The 18,931-nt window shown below is 48.8% G+C and overlaps 2 protein-coding genes across 5 annotated transcripts; both read left to right on the top strand.

Annotated features, from left to right (window-relative positions):
• Positions 1-244: 244 nt before the first annotated feature.
• On the top strand, positions 245-10,257 carry SGTA (small glutamine rich tetratricopeptide repeat co-chaperone alpha). Of its 3 annotated transcripts, none has more exons than XM_069790550.1 (12): positions 245-698; positions 991-1,144; positions 2,323-2,426; positions 2,633-2,717; positions 3,358-3,457; positions 4,588-4,692; positions 4,879-5,017; positions 5,874-5,936; positions 6,367-6,404; positions 8,027-8,116; positions 8,360-8,483; positions 9,170-10,257. In XM_069790550.1, exons 2-11 carry the CDS (start codon positions 1,045-1,047, stop codon positions 8,472-8,474), a joined length of 939 nt encoding a protein of 312 aa, XP_069646651.1. In that variant the 5' UTR covers positions 245-698; positions 991-1,044; the 3' UTR covers positions 8,475-8,483; positions 9,170-10,257. The 3 variants fall into 3 exon arrangements, with proteins under 3 accessions (XP_069646651.1, XP_069646650.1, XP_069646649.1); XM_069790549.1 differs by having other exon boundaries at positions 246-698; positions 8,970-10,257; XM_069790548.1 differs by having other exon boundaries at positions 595-698; positions 8,805-10,257.
• Positions 10,258-10,456: 199 nt separating this feature from the next.
• On the top strand, positions 10,457-18,565 carry SLC39A3 (solute carrier family 39 member 3). 2 transcript variants are annotated; one of them, XM_069790547.1, is made up of 4 exons: positions 10,457-11,415; positions 12,137-12,228; positions 14,367-14,715; positions 15,300-18,565. In XM_069790547.1, exons 3-4 carry the CDS (start codon positions 14,509-14,511, stop codon positions 16,038-16,040), a joined length of 948 nt encoding a protein of 315 aa, XP_069646648.1. In that variant the 5' UTR covers positions 10,457-11,415; positions 12,137-12,228; positions 14,367-14,508; the 3' UTR covers positions 16,041-18,565. The 2 variants fall into 2 exon arrangements, with proteins under 2 accessions (XP_069646648.1, XP_009919141.1); XM_009920839.2 differs by lacking the exon at positions 10,457-11,415 and having other exon boundaries at positions 11,615-12,228.
• Positions 18,566-18,931: the final 366 nt, after the last annotated feature.

Raw genomic sequence — 18,931 nt, 5'->3', positions numbered from 1 at the left:
TCACGGAGTGGGGTTGCCCTGCCGGGAGCGGGACGGTGGCTCGGGGTCTGCAGTGGCCCTCAGGCCTGTCTCCCTCCCGCCTGCCTGGGGGTACTGGTGGGGCATTGGGGCAGGGGCCCGAGGGTACAGGAGAGGAGAGGTGCTTTCCTCCTCTCTGCCGGCCCCCGGAGCGGGGAGGTGGTCTGTGGGCTCTCTGGCCTCGCTTGTCACTGGGGCTGGGAGCCCAGCACAGGCAGACACAACAGCATCTGCCTGCGTCTGGGACCGGTGGGATCTCTGGTGTATTGCAGTGGGTTGGGGCTGGCTTAGCTCTGCTGGGCTCTCTTTCAAAGAGTTTGCATTTAAACAATTTCTCTGTTAAATCAGCCTGAATGGTTTTCTGTCCTACAAAGCCAGTTAAGCGTTCTGGAGAGGCAGAGCACTTCAGTGCAGCTTACAGGACCTGCAGCATCAGCGTCTCTGGGAAGCTCCAGCCTTGGGGTGTGCTTATGGGGGTTGCTTTGCTGTGGGTCCTCACTATTCTTTACCATCAGTAGGCTGGCAAGCAGCGCAGAGGATTGGCAGCCCTGAACCCCAGCTCTGCTAACACTGGCAAATTGCTTCAGCCCTTGTTTTTGTTTCAGAATCAAATTATGCTCTGGAAGCAGGAGACTCTCGTTTCTTAGTGATTAAGTCCTCTGTGTTCCGTTTGCCTAGTCCTGGTCAGTCAGAGACATTTTGGTAGCCTACGTGCCTGCAACACCTTTGATGTATTTCCCTTGGCAGGAGCCTTGTGGGGCAGGACTGTGCTGTGCAGCTCACACTCAAGAGGGTGAATTGAGGCCCAGAGAATTTATGTAAAGGGGGTTGTGGTTGCAGCAGAGAGTTTAATGAAGGCTCTGGAGGCCTTGGCTGATCCTGAACAACTTCCTTATCCTCCATGTTCATACTGGGGGAGGGCAGCAGAAAAGCTCTTGGACTTCTTGTCCATCATATAACTTCTCTCTCTACAGATTTTTTTTAGAGTTACAAGAAGTTGAAACAAACTGCTCACAGCCTCCCAGAATGGCAGACCAGAAGCACCTTGCCTACTCCATCATCCAGTTTCTACATGATCAGCTACAGAATGGGGGTCTGTCTCCAGATGCTCAGGAGAGTTTGGAAGGTTGGTGGTTGTATGCACTTCCCTGTTCATGCGTCTAGGTCTGTCAGCTCAACACTTGGTGAAATTTGGACACTGTTACTCTCCTGCTTCTTTCTTGGCTGGGCTGTTCTTGACATCAAACCTTGCTCAAGATTTGAAATCAGTTTGTCTTCTTGGGGAGCTATGCAGGGCATTAGGGATGCTGATTTCTCATTATCTCTTTCAAAAGCAGATTAGCTTGAGGAAGGGATATACCTGGGATCAAAAGCCTCTCTGACCCTTGGTTTGAGACAAGTTTTATCTTAAATGAGGTGAAGTCAGAAGGCTTGTAGTGTAAAATGAGAACTTTACTGTTGTATGGAAGTGTTTTATGCTTGCAGAGTGCCCTTCCCGTTGTGCTATCAAAATGCTTTTCCACAGCATGCCCTGGAGTATTTATACAGGCTTTTTCAGAGGGCTTCACTGGTAACAAGAGCACGCTGCTGTTAAAAGATCTACTTAAGCAGCTTATGGTTTAGTCTTTGGCTTGTACGTTTGTCCCACTGAAAGAGAGCACAGGCATGTCTGCAGAGTGGTGGGTACGTTCCTGGGCAAGGCAGGAATGGAGAGAGAGCGGGAGGAGGGTGTTGGCTGGAAGGAGGGGTTTATTCCTGGTGCTTTTGGACTGTAAAATGTGGCATGAGAGCTCTGTAAAACTGAGTTCTGTTGTGTCACTGGGGTTCCTCTCTGTGCTGAGAACAGCTTCCTGACCTGGTGCCTGATGAGGGAGGAGGTGGTTGGTTGGTGTCCACGCACCTCTGTGTGGCCACAGTGCTTCACAGAGCAGCCACCCTCTAGCAAGTGAAACATGCAGATCTCTTCCTGCTCTGTGCCACCCATAGCTGTGGGAAGGCTAGTAAAGCCCCAGTTTGGTTAACTTCTACTCCCAACACCTGATCTGGAGTCACCTGAGGGGCTGGGAGTTGTGACTGACTCAGTCCAGAAGCTTGATCTCCAGAACTAAGGTTTGCCCAGTTCTGAGGTTTTGGCAAAATTCAAGGATATGGTCCAAATATCAAGTCTGGTGTGTGGAATTGCATGGGTTAGGGTGGTGGGTTTTTTCCTGGTATGTTCAACAGTAAGAAATTCAGGTGCTATGGGAGGAGGCTAAGTATATAGATGGGGTGGGGAAAGCTAATTACCTGATTCTTCCTGTCCAGTGGCCATCCAGTGCCTGGAGACAGCATTTGGGGTCTCAATGGAAGATCAAGGCCTAGCTGTGTCCCAGAGTCTTCCTGAAATATTTGAAGCTGCTGCAGGAAAGGTGAGCGAGTGCCCTAAAATATGTGCTGAATCTCCATTTAAGCAGCCAAAGCAATGAGCTCTGCTTGATATCTGTGGTGATGCTGCCCCCTTGGAGGCATGTGGGAGTGAAATGTTTTGGGCTTGACGAGCCAGCGCTTGTGAAGGGGGAGGTGTGGTACATCTCAGTGGGAGTCCTTATCACAGTGTTCTCCCTTTCCTTGTAAGGAGCCTGAACACATCAGAACAAATTCGGAGCCCATCACCCCCTCTGAAGATGACATAGCTGAAGCTGAAAGACTCAAGACTGAAGGTAACCTCCTCTGGAGCTGGTGTATAATGAGGTTTAGATGGTAATGGGGAGGGAGACTTAATTCTGGGGAATGCTTGGAATGGGGAAAAAAGCAAATGGGATCAACCTTTCCATTTCTGCTTGTTTCTCTGCTTGTGCTCCAGGAGCGTGTGTAGGTTGGCATAATTTAGCTGCCACGGAGCCTAGACAGACAGCTGGGTCAGCATTTTCTTTTGCATCCTAAGAAGCCTGTGCTGTGTAGAACAGGGCATCTTTCCTGTTGAGCTCTCCTCTATGTGTCGCCTTTTCTCTGCCATGCAAGAGAGCATGATTAGTGCTGAAGTACAATGGAGAGCTTTCTCTGAGCCAACACACTGCAGTGATTTTCAGGATGCAGTACTGCTTTGGGGAGGCCTCAGGTGCACCTGAGGTGGGAGGGGAGCTGGTGGGATCAGGCAACCTGGAACTGCCAAGATGCAGGTCCCCTACCTTGCTGCCGAACAAGCCTCATGCTTGCAAGCAGTTTACTTGACCAGCAAAAGCTGCAAATGGTTGGTTGCTCTCTTGTTCTGTTTTCTTAAGTAGAACATAGATCCAGGCCTGTTGTTTTTGTTTGTCCCCTTTTTTCACTTGTTAATGAGCCTTTCTGCTATCTTTTTAGGAAATGAACAAATGAAGGCAGAAAATTTTGAAGCTGCTGTGTCTTTCTATGGAAAAGCAATTGAATTAAATCCATCCAATGCTGTGTATTTCTGCAACAGGTACTGATTATCTTTCTCCACCCTTGTACACCTGTGTTTGTTCTTACTACTTAGGTCTAAGACTCTTGAATGATCAAAATCCCTTTTTTGTGATTCTGTAGACTGCTTGTTCTGTTGCTTGCTCTTTGTGTGGTTTTTTTTTTTTAAGCTCATAGTGACACACTTCCCTGTGCCTCCTTGCCAGGTCTGTGCCCTGGCATCTCTAGATAGGATGTGGGTGTGGAAACAAACTCTACTGGGCATTTGAGGAGATATAAGGATGCCAAGAAATACTGCCTGCTTTCATGCAATTAACTGTTAAGTGGCATAGACACCCCAGGTTTGAGAGGCTGTGTTAATAATAAAAACAAAGGAGTTAAATGAGACAAGTTGAAGGCTTGTTATTGAGAATTATATAAATTGATGTGTGTGCAAAATTGGGTATGCAAGCGAATTTCCTATTTTTCAGTTCTAAGCAAAAGTATCTCAAAGTTGGTGGAAAGACAACTGTTGAATAAAACAGATTTTGAATCAGGATTTGGTTTAGTTATGTGCTTATTGTGAGTACATACGTACAGCTGGCTACATGAATAACTTGTCTGTGCACATGCTAATGACATGGTGAGGTATTTCTTGGGGCAAGGAACTCCAGCTGGTGCTTTAGCTAAGTTTTGCTTTAGCTGCATGAGGGTCAGTCCCATGAGGTTTTGGGCAGGTGCCCCTCAATAAGAGTTGTGAGACTGAGGCTTGAATGAGCATGCTATGGCTTCAAAACCAGTTTTCCCTCTTATGTGGAGTGTGTGGGGAAATGGATGAAATGGTCATTATGACTAAAAAATCAAGTCATAAGGGAAGCTGAGAGAGATTGTCTGAGCCAGCAAGTGTGACACTTGCATGCCTCCCTGGAGCCCAGGTTCCTCCTGGAAAGTCCGTAAGGAGAAGAACCTAGATTTATTTGCAGTAGGAGCAGAATGTGGAGCTGAGTGTTTGGATAGCAGCCTGCTTACCTAGATATGGCCTGGATTTATGTCAAGTTTACACTTGACTTTGCCTTGTACAACAGGAGACTACAGAGAGGGAACAGGGGTGACCTTGATAAGCATTTTCAAGCTGATAAGTCTTTTCTGCACATCTTTCTCTATTCCCTCCAGAGCTGCTGCATACAGTAAACTAGGAAATTATGCTGGAGCAGTGAGAGACTGTGAAAGAGCTATAGGCATTGATCCAAACTACAGCAAAGCTTATGGCAGAATGGGGTAAGTAAGAGCAGGTTTTTTGTGCCAGAATTTCAATCTCAAAGCACCTAGTGGCAGTGATGCTATCAGTGGTGTTCTGCCCCGGATTGCTGTGCAAAAATACCTAGTGTTTCACCTCTGTGGGGGGTGGAGGAAGACTGCAAGTGCTTATCTAACTCTGACTTTATTTTATTTCCACTTTAATAGCTTGGCCCTCTCCAGTTTAAACAAACACACAGAAGCTGTTGTTTACTACAAAAAAGCCCTGGAGCTGGATCCAGACAATGACACATACAAATCAAACCTTAAAATAGCTGAACAGAAAATGAAGGAGACTCCTAGTCCAGTAAGTTCTGAAACTAATGCTTGTTATATGTGGGTAAGATTAGGAGGCTTCTTCACTGTAAGTGCTAACAGGTACTGTCTGGCAGAACCCTGATGACCTGGGTTGTGTTTAGAATGCAAATCTTGTATGCAGACAGAGGGGAGATAGTTAATGCGTCCTGCTGTGAACATTTCCGCTAAAATCCAGAGAGGGTAACTTCTCTTCACTGCCTGAGCACAGTAACCTTGGGCTTATTTGAAAGAGCTGGAAAATGAGACTGATTAGAAGGGAGTGTTTTGAAACAGCAGTTTTGCCTTAAGCACCTTTCTTAATTAAAGTTGCTACTCCTAAAATCCAGCTTTTTTTTTTCTAGTGACCTGTTAGCAATACCAAAAGAGCACTTTGGGTGGCTTTTTTTCTTACAAAGATTATTTTCTTAAGAAACCTGGAGCCAAAAAGCTGGTGACTGCACTGCTGACCTGCTCTGTGCAGGACCATGTTAATTTATCATTTTGAAGGGGATTTTAATTTTCTAAAGACTTCTCCAGTGCAAAGGTGACCTAGTGGATGTGTTTAATTTGGCAATTGTAATGGGTTACAGCTGTATATTGCTACTGTGGCTCAGCTGGTGAGAGAGGTGATCAGTAAGTCATGTAATGCAGACATCTGCCCTTTGACTCCCTTGGTGAGCCTAATCCTCTGAGGCTGTCTGTGACTTGGAGCTTTACAGGAAGGGTATGGGCAGAGCATCTTCCCTTTGTTGTGGTTTAAGGGCTGGATTCTGATAACACTGAGAGTAAAGTATTAATGTTCATTGTAATGTGCATCAGGAAGTGAGAGGATGCATCATCTGCGTGCGGTTTCTTTATTCTTACAGACTGGAGGTCCAGGAGGATTTGATTTAGCTGGCTTGCTGAACAACCCTGGCTTCATGAGTATGGTAAATTTGGACACAGATCACAGCCAGGCTGTATAGTCTGCGCCTTGGTCTGTTCAGGATGAAATGTATCAGTACATCGTGTGGGGAGCTCCTGTGTCTCTTAGCAGATTTGTTTTCATTTCATTTCTTGGTTTCAGTGTTGCTGTGTGGAAACTGTGCTTGTATTTCATTAAGGTCAAGTGAAGACCCAGTGACTTATTCACAGGCTTCTCCTTGTGATATGGTGGATGTGGAAAGGGTGCCTGTTCTGCATTACCAGCCTTGTCTTGTGTGTTGCACTGTTCTTCTCTTAGCTATTTTTGTCCTATTGATCTGTTTCAAAAGTATTTTTGCCTTCACATTGTTTGTAGTTGAATGGCACAACATCTGCATATCTACCCAGTCATTTCTGATTAAATAGGGTGTCATTTTTTCTCCCCTCTTTAAATAGGCATCTAACCTAATGAACAATCCACAAGTACAACAGCTGTAAGTTTGATCCCATCTTGTATTTCCTCTTTGAATCACTCATTTGAGGCTCTGTGTGTGTTTGGCATTTGTAGTAAGTCTGAACTAGTGGGAGCAGGAGGGTGCTTGGGCCAGAGTATGGAGGGCAGCCTTTAAACCAGTCCAGTTGCCTGAGCTAGCATGTATTTTGAGTACTCCGGACTGTGCTGAAGAGGGATCTTGGTATAAACATTTGCAGAAGGGAGGCAGGATAGATTGTGGTGCTGGAATAGGGTTTGGGAAGCTTGGGGTCAGTTTGGCTCTGCACAGTGTTTATGTGATCTGGAGACAGGATTTCACAGCTCCATTTCTATTAGAATGAGAATATTTCTATTCTTTGTGCTACAGGGTTATGAGGATCAATTCCCAAAGTTTGTGAGATGCTTAGATAATATAGTCATAAAATTAATAAGGCATGTACATCTCTGTTGTGGTTTAACCCCAGCCAGCAACTAGGCACCAAGCAGCTGCTCGCTCACTTCCCCCCTGACTTGTGGGATGGGGGAGAGAATTGGGGGGGGGGAAGTAAAACTCCTGGGTTGATATAAAGGCAGTTTAATAGGATGGGAAGGAAGAAAATAATAATGAAGATAATAATAGGATTGGAGTATACAAAACAAGTGATGCACAATGCAGTTGCTCACAACTTGCTGACTGATGCCCAGTTAGGTCCTGAGTGGCAGTCTGCCCCCCCCCCCCCCCTCACCCCAGGCCAACTCCGCCCGGTTTATATACTGGGCATGATGTCACATGGTATGGAATATCCCTTTTGGCCAGTTTGGGTCAGCTGCCCTGGCTGTGTCCCCTTCTAGCTTCTTGTGCCCCTCCAGCCTTCTTGCTGGCTGGGCAGGAGAAGCTGAAAAACCCTTGACTTGGTATAAACTCTACTTAGCAACAACTGAAAACATCAGTGTGTTATCAACATTATTCTCCTACTAAATCCAAAACATAACACTATACCAGCTACTAGAAATTAACTCTATCCCAGCCAAAACCAGGACACTATCCTGACCATCCTTCTAGAGCACAGGTAGGCAGTGAGTTAGAGACCTTCTGGAGCACATCCTTTGATTACCATGTGAGATAATTTGGCTAAAGGGCTGAATGTCAGCTGCCACTTCCATTTGCTTCTGCCTGTTCTTTCCGCTGCTGTTGCCAGCTGAGGTTCTGTGCCAGATGCAGCCTGAGGACTTCCAGAGGAAAGGGCTATGTAGACCCAGTGTGTTCTGGGCTGCTCACCATGAGGGAATCAGTGTTGAGGCTGTCCTGTCAGTAGATCTTGTTTGATGCAAAGCAAGCAAATAGCTTGTGTGAGGAAGGGCAGTGTTTTAATTAAACATAACACAGGGTTTGCACACAAAAGGGGGAATCTCTGGGAATATGGTAACTGATGCTATTATAAATATTTCTGCATATTGTGCAGTTTAAATGTTTATTCTTCTGTAGTTAATGAACAAAAAGTTGTTGCAGAAGATTCCCTGGCAGATAACTTCATGATCTGTGTGGGAAAGTGCTCCCATTACACTGATGTTCCCTTCCTAGTGTAAACCAAACGATTTCTCTGGTTTTTTTCCTGCTCTGAGCAATGACTCTTATTTCCACAGCATGTCTGGGATGATTTCTGGTGGCCACAACACCATGGGAGCAGCAGGCACCAGCCCCTCCACGAATGATCTTGCCAGCCTCATACAAGCGTGAGTAGAGAGCTGGGTGTTTCCCATTGCCTTGATTAGTAAATGGATGTGGGGTTTTTCTGACCAGAAGTGGAACCTTAATTTAACAGTTGAGAAAGGCTTAAATGCTGGGTGAAGTGCTGCCTCTTTTGGTGATGTGAACTGCTTGCTAGAGTTTTGACAGTTGGCTGTCAAGAATTTCCTAGCACCAGACTGTGTTAGAGTGAGAGTACACTAATAGGACTGTTGCTTGTTCTCCTTCAGGGGCCAGCAGTTCGCTCAGCAGATGCAGCAGCAGAATCCTGAACTAATAGAGCAGCTACGAAGCCAGATTAGGAGTCGAACTCCAAGTGCCAGTAATGAAGATCAGCAGGAATGAGCACTCCAGGTGAGGCTGTAGCTGGGAGTGCTGCTGTACTGTGGCCAGCTGAGTGGGAATTTAAGTATTTGGCTGCAATATTTGTCTTGTGCCTTAATTTAGCAATTTGGTGTGTCTCCCCTCTGTACAGACTGGGTTCTCTGCATCAGTACTGCTAGTACTGTGCCTCAGATGCAAGGCTTAGCCCTGAGGAGTAGGGAATAGGAACTTGCCTCACACATGGTGTGACTGACAAATGAGTTTCATTATCTAGTGTTCATGGTGGTTAAAGGGACACTTTATTTTCTTAAAGATTGAATTTGCAAATGTCTTGTCTTCCTGTCTCTGCAGCACAGTCCGTGGGAACTATGTTCTTTGCTTTAAAAACTGGAAGCCATGTGTGTGTTGCCATTTCTTGAGTTGGAAGTGTCCAAGAGGGGGAAAAAAAATAATGGAAAAACAAAATACTTTATATGACCTGCATGTTAAAGACAGATTCACGCTTTCTTTCCCTAGTCTTCGTTCCTGCTCCTCCCCCTCAGCCTTTCCATTAGTCTTTTTTTCTTCTGGAAGATCCAGCAAGCTGAACACAAACCAGCATCAACAGTCTTTCTAAAGAAACTCAGAAAATTAACTACACTATTACATTTCTATGTTATTTGCTACATGGGAATTTTTTAACCCGTTTTTGAAGAACGATGCACTCTTCACTACAGGATGTCTTCACTTTCCTGCCCACGTGCCACTTCAAAGAAGTGTTCAAGTCCTACCTAACCCCCGTCCTGCTGCGTTTAATCTTCCTGCCAGTTACGAGATGGTAGTGTTTGAACACTCTGGAGATCACAGGATCTTCTTGCCTCCAGGAACAGGGTTTCTGTTGATTAGATTGACTGCGTTTCTCATTCAGGTCTGTAGCAACGTTGCCAGTGTTGTTAATACACAGGAGTTTGGTGCTCACCTCTCAAAGGTTAGTGTAAATGTGTTGGGGGGGAGGGGGGTTGGGACTGGCCAGGAAGAACATGCCCATGTGCAACTGCTCCTTTAGTGAGTGTTTCCTGGTACGCTTCTTGGGGTTCTTTCCCAGTCCTGACAAAATTTGTCTAGTGTTTAGTAATTATGGCTATGTTGTTGGAATGATCCAATCTGTGAACTAGTCAGGTGGACAGTAAGAAAGATATGATGTTTTTGGTGTTTTAAAAGGTTTTTTTCTTCTGCTTTTTTAATCTGTCTTTTATGCATGTAAGTAATCAGCCTGGTTGACTGTGCTAATGGTAGGAATAGAGGGCGCCTGAGTAGGGAGCAGAAGGAATAAAAATGCTGCTTGGATAGTCAGAAATCAAGTGTTTGCTGGTTCAACGTGGGGGATCGGTGAGGAGCCGTTATGCCTCGGCATGTAGTGTGTGAGATGAGGGAAAAGCTCCTGTAGCCAACTCAAGTGACCCGCAGCTTTCAGCCCCTCTAGAGTTACCCGTGTCCTTCCTTGGGTGAACAGAGGGCTCTGGCCAGCTCCCCTAGAAGTTGCTAGTTGAGGCCAGAGACTCTTATATCGACCTCAGAATTGTTTTTCAAAGTAGTTATTCGATTGTGGGGGGGAAGGCGTGTTCATGGCCTGACTGCTGGGCAAAGAGCATCTGGTCTGAGGGTGGGTAGGTGTGAGATGGAAAACGCCCTTTCAGGAGACCTGGTGGTGTGAGTGAGCAGGTATAATTGAAGATTAATATCAAGGAAAAAAATGATTTGTAAATGCTCCATAAAGTAATATGTGGTTAATGTAACTTGTGAAGAATAAAATATTTGGACACTTTCTTTGTTATCCCTCTTGCCCAGGTGACTGAAGAAAGACCCGTGTGCCTGGGGCCAGCTCGGGCGCATGTTGGGCTGCGGTGCCTGTTTCCAGCGCTGCTGACCCCAGAGGCTTGTGCAGGGTCATCCCTCGGGGCTGGGGCCACGGCCAGGCACAGCCTACAGATGGGTTTTATCTGCCTCTTCCAGTTTTTTTGCATTCTTTCCTGCTGAAATGCTCCCCCTGTGTATTTCTGCAGGACAGAAATAGGAAATCTTTCTTTCCATTTCTGCTTCCCCTACTCCCTTTAAGTTCTCTCTGGCTGTTTTTTGTAACCTAACAAAAGGACAAGTTTCAGACTATGGGACAGCGTGGAAAGAGTTCAAGAATTGTCCAAAAGGAGGAAATGGCAGGGATGTTTGTTTTTCCTCCCTTTTCAGGTCATTTTGGTGCTGTTTTCTTTCCTTACCCTGCTTGTTCTTTTGTAGCTATAGCTCTATCTCTTCAAGCCTCTCGTTGGTTTTCTTTTTATACCACGGAGTCCAAGGAGCAGCTCTCCAGGGGAAGCTCTCCTGCTCCAGTAAGGCGCTGGCCGGTCCTCGATGGAGGACCGGCGTTTTGGTGGCTGCGGCTCTGGGTACAGCTTGCCCTGCTGTGGCTGAACTCGAAGAGGGGAGCTGGCAGCCTGCTTGAGGCAGAGAGGGTTTCCTTCTGAACTCCCACATCTCCTAACTTTGCTGACAGCAAGAAAACTGATATTTTTTTAGGCTCACTTCTGCTCTCCCTGGGGCCTTCTGCGCTATTCTAACCAAATTGACGTGTTTCTTTAACTAAAAGCAGCCGAAAACCTGCAGGAATAGGGGATGTAGCGGTGGAGGATGCTCTTCCTTGGCCGTGGGTCTCCTCCGCCGGTTTGGCCGCCTCCCTCCCAGCCGTCCCGGGACAGCTCCGCGGGGCCTCCCGTGCCCCGGAACCCGTCGTCCCGTTCCGTGTTTCCCGCGGGCATTATTCGGCGGCTCCCCGCGAACACCGAGACACCGCCAAGCGTGGGCGGGCTGAAGGGCGGCTCTCGCGGCCAATGGGCAAGCCGGACTTCCCGTCGCGGCCAATGGGAGGGCGTCGTGGGCGGGAGCGCGTTGCGGAGGCTGCCTGGACGGGGTCGCGAGCGGGAGCCGGCGCGTGAGTGGATGGGGGGGGGGCCGTTGCCGGGGTAACGGGAGGTGGCGGTTGGGGGTAAGGGCGGGCGGGGGGCGGTTTCGTGAGGTAATGGCGGGGCTGGGGGGGCCGGGAGGCGTTACGGGGGTAATAGCGGGGCTGGGGGGGCTGTTGCTGAGGTAAATGGGGGCTGGGGAGGGGTCGGTGGCCGGGTTTGGGGGCGGGGGAGGGCTCAGGCTGGGCCCCGTCCCTGCTGTGAGGGGACATCCCGCTCCCCGGCTGAAGCAAGCCCCGGGCTGCCGACCCCCTTCTCCCAGTGACCCTTCTAGTCCTGTCGTCCCCCGCCGACCATTTCTGCACGTTTTGGGGGTGCTCAAGCAGGTTTGTCTGCTCTGGTGGCCTGGGAGGAGCCCCCCCACACCCCCTAGCACCCCCTTCTCCAGGGTGACCAGGACGATTTCAAAAAGCTTCAGGTGTTGGGAGGTACTGGGACAAGTGGGGCTCTGGGGGAATTCAGCCTGGTTTCAGCATCGTGCTGTCTTCACTGTGTTGGGGGCATCGTGAGCACGTGTTTTTAGCAGAAAAAAATGATACTGAAAGGATCACACAAGGACACCCCCCCCCCTTTTTTTTTTTCCTCCCGCGGAGGGCTGTGTACTTTATATAACACTTTTCATTGCTTGAATGTTTCATTATGGGCCACTAAGCCAAGCAGTACCTGTCCTGAGTTAATTCTTTATTACAGAAGTTTTCAGGCTGGTGAAATAGTCCAGACGTTGGTGGCGCTGGCTTCTGAACGCTGGGCTGTCAGAAAGAGCAGGCGAGGAGAAACACAAGGTATTTCTTGTACTTTACCGCTTTGTTTTTCACTAAGCTGCTTTCCGCCCCAGGTCAGGGGGCACTGGAGGGTGGCTGCTCCACCTGCTGTCGGGAGCTTGAGGCTCTGTGCTTTGTTGGGGGCTGTTGCTGGGTTAAAAAAAGAAAAGGAAAAAAAAAATTAGATCAGGGGTTTCTGAATTTCTGAGTGGAAGCCAGGCGTGTTCCAGAGGAGGTGTGAATTCTGGAAAAAGGAGTTTTTTCTTTCTCTCCTCTGTCCTGGGAGCTGTCTGGCTGCCTAACACAGTAGGTGTGGGTGGTGCCTTCACACCCAGCAGGTGCAGTCACAAGCTCTCGTGATCTGTAATCCCAAGGCGTTGTTGCTAACGTCGTTTTCTGAGAGTTCATTTGAGAAGCTTGGCATAACAACACACCATCACCGTGCGACGTGAAACCCTTGTCGTTCTGTTGACGCTGAAACCGCAGCGTGTGCTTTACAAAGGCGGTGTGACTCGTTAGCTGTGTCAGCACAGTGCTGATGAGCGTTGGCAGTCCTGGAGTCAATGCCTCTGGAGAGGGAGCCTGCTCGTCAGCCGCAGTGACAGGCTGCCTGCTGTGGAAGCCCTGTCAACATACACTGAGATTTCAGGCTCTGGACTTGTTCAGACCTGGCTTGTCTGCTGGGTTCACCAGGGAGTGAGTCAATCAGTGTCATCTGAGCGGGGTTTTCTTCTGATGAACATCACTTCCCTTGGATACCCGGCTGAGAACCAGACCTGCTGCAGATGGCCTGACCGCCATGACCTCTCTGTTCACTCCTGCTTGAATGGCAAACTTGGAAAAAGGCTTTAAACTCCCTTACCAAGTACAGAGTCATTCAGTCTCCCGCTTTCCTTTTAATAAAAGCACCATTTATGCCGCCTGCTGTGCAGAAATGGTGATAGTGATTAATGCTGTCAGCCCTCAAGGGAGACTTTAGCCTCAGGAATCTCTCGTATTAAAATTAATTTGCCGCTCCAACAAACAGGTATCCAATTATTTACCTTGTCCATCACGGGTGTGGGTGTCAGTGTGGCTGGAAGTGTTCAGTGTTAGTTTGTTACCCCGCTGCACACTGCAGCATCTTGTCAGTGCTGGGGGCTGTCTGGCAGCCCTTACCTGGGTGACTTGCAAGAGAACCTTCTTGAGGTGCCATTGATTTGACTTTACAAGTCAATTTGGTGCAGGTGATAAGTGAAATCCTCTGGGGTGCTGGCTGTGCTGCTGCAAGAATGAGCAGCAATAGGGGGACCTGTTCACGTTTATATATTTTTATAAATAGCATTGTTATTTTGTAAAATGATTTTAGGAAAACAAGTTTCACTGCCACTGCATGTAACCTGCAGGGAAACACTTTTACATTTCAGATTAAGTCAATTTTTGTGACCTAGGCAACTCAAATCTTGGCAGTTTTCTCTTGTATGAAACAACCTCTGCCTCCTCTTTTGGTACACCCTATGGACAACAGAGAACCTTGCAGTGAATTTCTCTGTAGGGTTTCCCTTTAGAGACGTGCATATTGATCGGCAGTCGAAACTTCCCCTGACTCCTGGTTCAGAACAAGCAACCAACTGTAGAGGCTGCACCCCACCCTAGTGAGACGGTGACAGTGGCTCGGGAAACCGAGCATGTATGAATCCGATAGTCTTGCTTCAAGGGCAGTACAAAAAAAACTGTATGGATGTTGAAGGGAGATCTTTAAGTTAATTTCTGGGTGACAAATACCACCAGCTCAAGTCCATATTCTTTTCTCATGGTTAAAAAACAAAGACTTGATCCTTTAGTTGGACTCAGGTGGATCTTATTGCAAGATCAAGTGTTTTGTGTCTGTCATGGTGTAGGTGTTTCAAATGGAACCTCTAAAAACTGAGGCTGTGCCAGTTCTGCGTGGCCAGTACAATTCTTACAAGGTTTTTAAGTTGCTGCAGTTAAGTTTTTCTCTGCCATTGTATGTGAGGTGCTGCTGCTGTTATCTCCACTCTTTGCCTCTGGGGAGTTAAGGTCATTGCTGTATAGAGGCTGGCACGCAGCTTGAGATGCAAGGTGCTGTTCTGCACAGTATATGCTTATCTAGGAAAACCTCTCTTTTTTTTTTTTTTTTTTTTTACTCCTGTCTGCAGGTACTGAGCCCAGGAGTACCTTTCCCTTGAGGTCTCTCTGTGCCATTGCCTGCTGATGTGCCTGCTCTAACAGCAGCCAGAGGGACCCCCACCAGCTGCCATCCACAGGGCCCTTGGCAGCGAGCGTTCACCAGGAAGCACAATGAAGATCATGGTTACCAAAGTGCTGTGTCTGCTGGGCATCTGTGTCCTCATGCTGGCTGGGTCCCTCCTCCCCGTCAAGATAATTGAGGCTGATTATGAGAAAGCTCATCGCTCCAAGAAGGTCCTTGCCCTCTGCAATTCTTTTGGAGGAGGAGTCTTCCTGGCCACCTGCTTCAATGCCTTGCTGCCTGCTGTCAGAGAAAAGGTAACTGCTTATGAGCCTCTTGCTTATGAGCAATTTTAATGAACCTGTGCCACTGAGTATGTTAGGGACCCCTATATGGGGGATACCACCCTCCCTTCTCCTGCCCTGCAGGAGCCCAGGCCACCAGACCTCTGCCCCTGTGGAAAATGGAAGTGTAGGGTTAGAGGTCCACTCCTTGCCAGAGTGGCCTACAAAGCCTCCTCAGAAACAGCTGTGCTGTGCCTGGTGTTTCAGATCAGGAGGGTGAGCTGTGCCTGCCTCCCATTCGGCTACTGCTGACTGTCTGGGTGGAGTCACTGGAGTCTTTTTTTGGTGCAGAAGGAGGCTGAGCATTGCCTGTAGTGTGAGGCTTAAACTCCTACTATCGAGCCTGTGTTCCAAACGCTTGCAGACAGCCACAAACCTTCCACTGGAAGGGAAATAGGTTCCCTGTCTCTTATGTTGAGGCCTGTATACAAGGGTAATAGAGCATCATGGGTCAATTTTTAGTGTCCATTTAGAGTTGTGTGTGAGCACAATAGGAATATTTCCCTTTAGAGGGACAAAGGTGACTGATTCACTGTGGATTGTTTGCTTCATTCCAGCTTGATGAAGTTCTCAGGCAGGGGAACGTGACCACAGACTACCCAGTGGCTGAGACCATCATGATGGTTGGCTTCTTTGTGACGGTCTTTGTGGAGCAGCTCATCTTGACCTTCCAGAAGGAAAAGCCCTCCTTCATTGACTTAGAGACCTTCAATGCCGGTTCGGATGTCGGGAGTGACTCTGAATACGAGAGTCCCTTCATTGCATCTTCCCGAGGGCGCACATTGTACAGTGAACATGGTCACCACTCCCACAGCCATGGCCTGAATATCCAGGAGCTCTCCCGCTCCAGCCCCTTACGGCTCATTGGGCTGGTGTTTGCTTTGTGTACGCATTCCATCTTTGAGGGACTGGCCCTGGGCTTGCAGGAGGAGGGAGGCAAAGTCATGAGCTTGTTCCTCGGAGTTGCAATTCACGAGACGCTGGTAGCGGTGGCATTGGGCATCAGCATGGCCAAGACCTCGTTGCCACTGAAGGATGCTGTGAAGATGGCTGTGACGGTGAGCCTGATGATTCCTCTGGGCATTAGCATTGGGATGGGGATTGAAAGCACACAAAATGCAGCCAGCAACATCACTTCCCTGCTCCTGCAAGGCATTGCAGGGGGCACTTTCCTGTTCATCACCTTCTTTGAGATCCTTGCAAAGGAGTTGGAAGACAAGAACGACCGTCTCTTGAAGGTTCTCTTTCTGGTGCTGGGCTACACAGCTCTGGCTGGGCTGGTCTTCTTCAAGTGGTGAGCACGGGAGCGATGGAAAGCAAACCTCACCTCCTTCCCTTGCAAACGGCACCAGAGATGAGCCTCCTCTTCAGCCAAGGGGGACACTGAAGCTCAACAGCCAAGTGAAACATCACAGTCCAGCGCTATTTCCATATTGACCTGAAGGAGAACTTCTTCCTTTGTGCTCAGAGGGAGATAAAAATGAGGAGTGTCCCAGTGTAGGTGTTACAAGGTATTGTTCCTGCCTGTTGGATCTGCAGGTGCGGCAGCTTGTGCAGAGATTAGTCAACACAAAATGTTAAGAATCTGGTTCTAAGGCTGCATTCAAAGAGCTCATCAAGCATGTGGCTTTCTGTTAATCTGCACAGCCAGCCCCCTCCCTCCTTCCCCTCACACTCATTGCAGAAGCTATGGCTGAGAGCATGCTTCCTTGGCTCTCAGGCTCTGAGAAGGTGAGAAACAATAACAGAAATAAAGTCAAAAGCAGGTGGGATCATGGATTGCACAGCTGCACTAAGCTGCTTTTGCTAGCTTAGTTTTGAGCAAAACCTGGTTGTAATAGCTGCCAAAAATAACATCCCTTCTGGGGCTGCTCGGTGTGCCTGGTGCCACTGCTCCCTCTGAGCAGAGCTTCCATTTTAACCCACGAGTGGCTCTGGGAGCTTTTGTTTCTCAGAGTGATTAATGGAAGAAATGAGGCTAGGCCATGCCCCTGTCCCATGCTTCATTCTCTGCATCTCATCCATATGTTGAGCATTCCCTAAAGAAAATCTCCAGCAGTGTGTTAAAGTATTGTTTGAGAATCCTCATGGCCCTGTCTGCAGGCTCTCTCACAGCACGCGCGGAGCCCGGGATCCATTAGTTTGTGAGAAATGGGCAGCAGCAATTTTCAGCATTAATATTTTAGGGCAAGCGCTTGTGTTTAAATGGTCTGCAGTGAAATGGGTTTAGCAGTCACCATCAAACACGTCTTTGGGGCTGCTCCCAGAGCCTCTGCTCTCGCTGTCAGCAGACTCACGTGGCTGTACTGCGCTACAGAGGCTTTGCAGGGTGTTTTGTTGGTGTTTTCAAAGGAGAGAAATCTCTTCCCTGGTGGTTTGTGAGGTTGTGGAAGGGCTGATTAGAGGCATTTGCAATCTGACTGCACATGAGCAGATCTTTCTGTCTCTCCAGAGTGCAGCCCCTGGGGAAGCTCAGCCTGCTGTGGATCCTGTCGTGATCCTTTGGATTTGCCCTCCTAGGTGAGGAGCTCGGATCAGAGGCTGGAGCCAGGATCCTCCTGTGGCTGTAACACAAGAGAGCGGCTCCCGCTCTGCAGCCCGGCAGGGTAATGCAGCCGGGCTCCTTGCTGGCCTCTCGTGGGGGGATGCATTTTAATTAGATGTAGCCTTCGCTTCTGCAGCAGCTTCTGCAGGCAAAGCAAAGCTTTTAGAAGTGCTGATGGAATTATAACGATGTAGAGCGGGCTTAGCTGTGGCGCAGTCCCTGTTATCATGATCTAAGTGGGAAGAAGGATGGGTGAGACTGTGAAGCAGCATCTTGGAGCCAGTGGTTGGCACAGCTGCAGCATATGGAGGCTGATGAGGATCATCTGACAGTTCCTGGTGCTTGCTATTTTAATTGCTGCAACATACCAAAGTCAATTAATCTTGCTTTGAAAAACCTGGAGTGGAAGGGGGGAGGGAGGGTTATTTTAGGCCTCAGATGACACAAATTAGCAGGGCCTGATGAGAATGTAATTTGCCTCGACGTGGTAAACCTCTGTGTGTTATTTCACTTCTCGCAGGCAACTCATGCAGGGCAGCATCACTCCCATCGAGTGTTTCTCTGTGCTGGTGGTTGTCCCGGGCCAGTGGGCCAAGGGGGGAGATGTGAGGTGTGATGCTGGGTTGGGGGGCACAACGACGAGTGTCCCTTCTCAGGCACAACCATGGGGTTCCTGTTTCTGCCTCTGACTTTCTACAGCTAATGCTTTTCTTATAGTTTTTTTTTGTTTGTTTGTTCGTTCCTCCCCCCTGTCTAAGCAACTGTGAGCATGGTTTTGGTAAAGGCAGGGCCCTGAGGTCATGGTGTATCCTAGTGCCCTGTCCTGCATCTCATCTTCCTCATCCTTCCTCCCACCTGGCCCCATCTGCACTCCAGGGGCTGATGTACTAAAGCCAAGACAAGCTGTTCATGGGAGATTTCTTAACCAGTGCCCAAGAGATGAGCAGGGCTCCCCTAATGCAAGCAGGGATGGATGACCCCCCCCCCCCCCCCCCCCGAGGTCCTTGGGTGTGGGGGCAGCATGACAGCGGGGGGGGGAATCTTACACCCTTTCTGCTGGTGGAATTTGGGCTCAGGGCTGGCCAGAGGAGCAGGGATGGGGGGTTGTGAAGTGTTGTGAGCTGTCACCCCTCTTCCTGCCACCCTGGGGGTGCTCCTCCATGCCTGGGGGGGGGCGTATTCACATGTGAGTGGCAAAGTCCAGTGCTCCTGGGTTGGTTTAGGAGTGGAGAAGGACAAGTCCCATCTGCTGCTCCCAATAAAGGCTCTGGCCTTCTCCCCTTTGTGTCACTTGTTTATTTGAAGTCCCCTGTCGCTCTGCCGGCTGCTCGGTGCCCAGATCACGTGGTGGCTGCACGTGCATGTCCCTGAGGTGGGCTGAGATCCCCCTGCTCCCTCCTCGGGGTGGCAAACCCCACCAAGGGGACTGGGTGGGTGGCAGCATGAGGCAGCTGGGGGCAGGATCATCCAGTCGTTGTCCCCCCACCCCGCAGCCCGCTCGCCATCGGTGTGATTCAGCCTTGCGTGTGCAGCCGGCAGCTTCCCCGTTGCGTAAGGCTTGGCGGGGAGCTGGGGACTGAATGAAACGGAGGAGGAGCTGCAGCGAAAATGATCAAGGAAACTCATTCATTTCCTCTAACGAGT

The sequence above is a fragment of the Haliaeetus albicilla genome, chromosome 8, assembly GCF_947461875.1.
Source record: "Haliaeetus albicilla chromosome 8, bHalAlb1.1, whole genome shotgun sequence".
NCBI lineage: Eukaryota > Metazoa > Chordata > Aves > Accipitriformes > Accipitridae > Haliaeetus > Haliaeetus albicilla.
The sequence above is the reverse complement of the archived record's forward strand: the minus strand, read 5'-3'. Positions and strand labels throughout refer to the sequence as shown.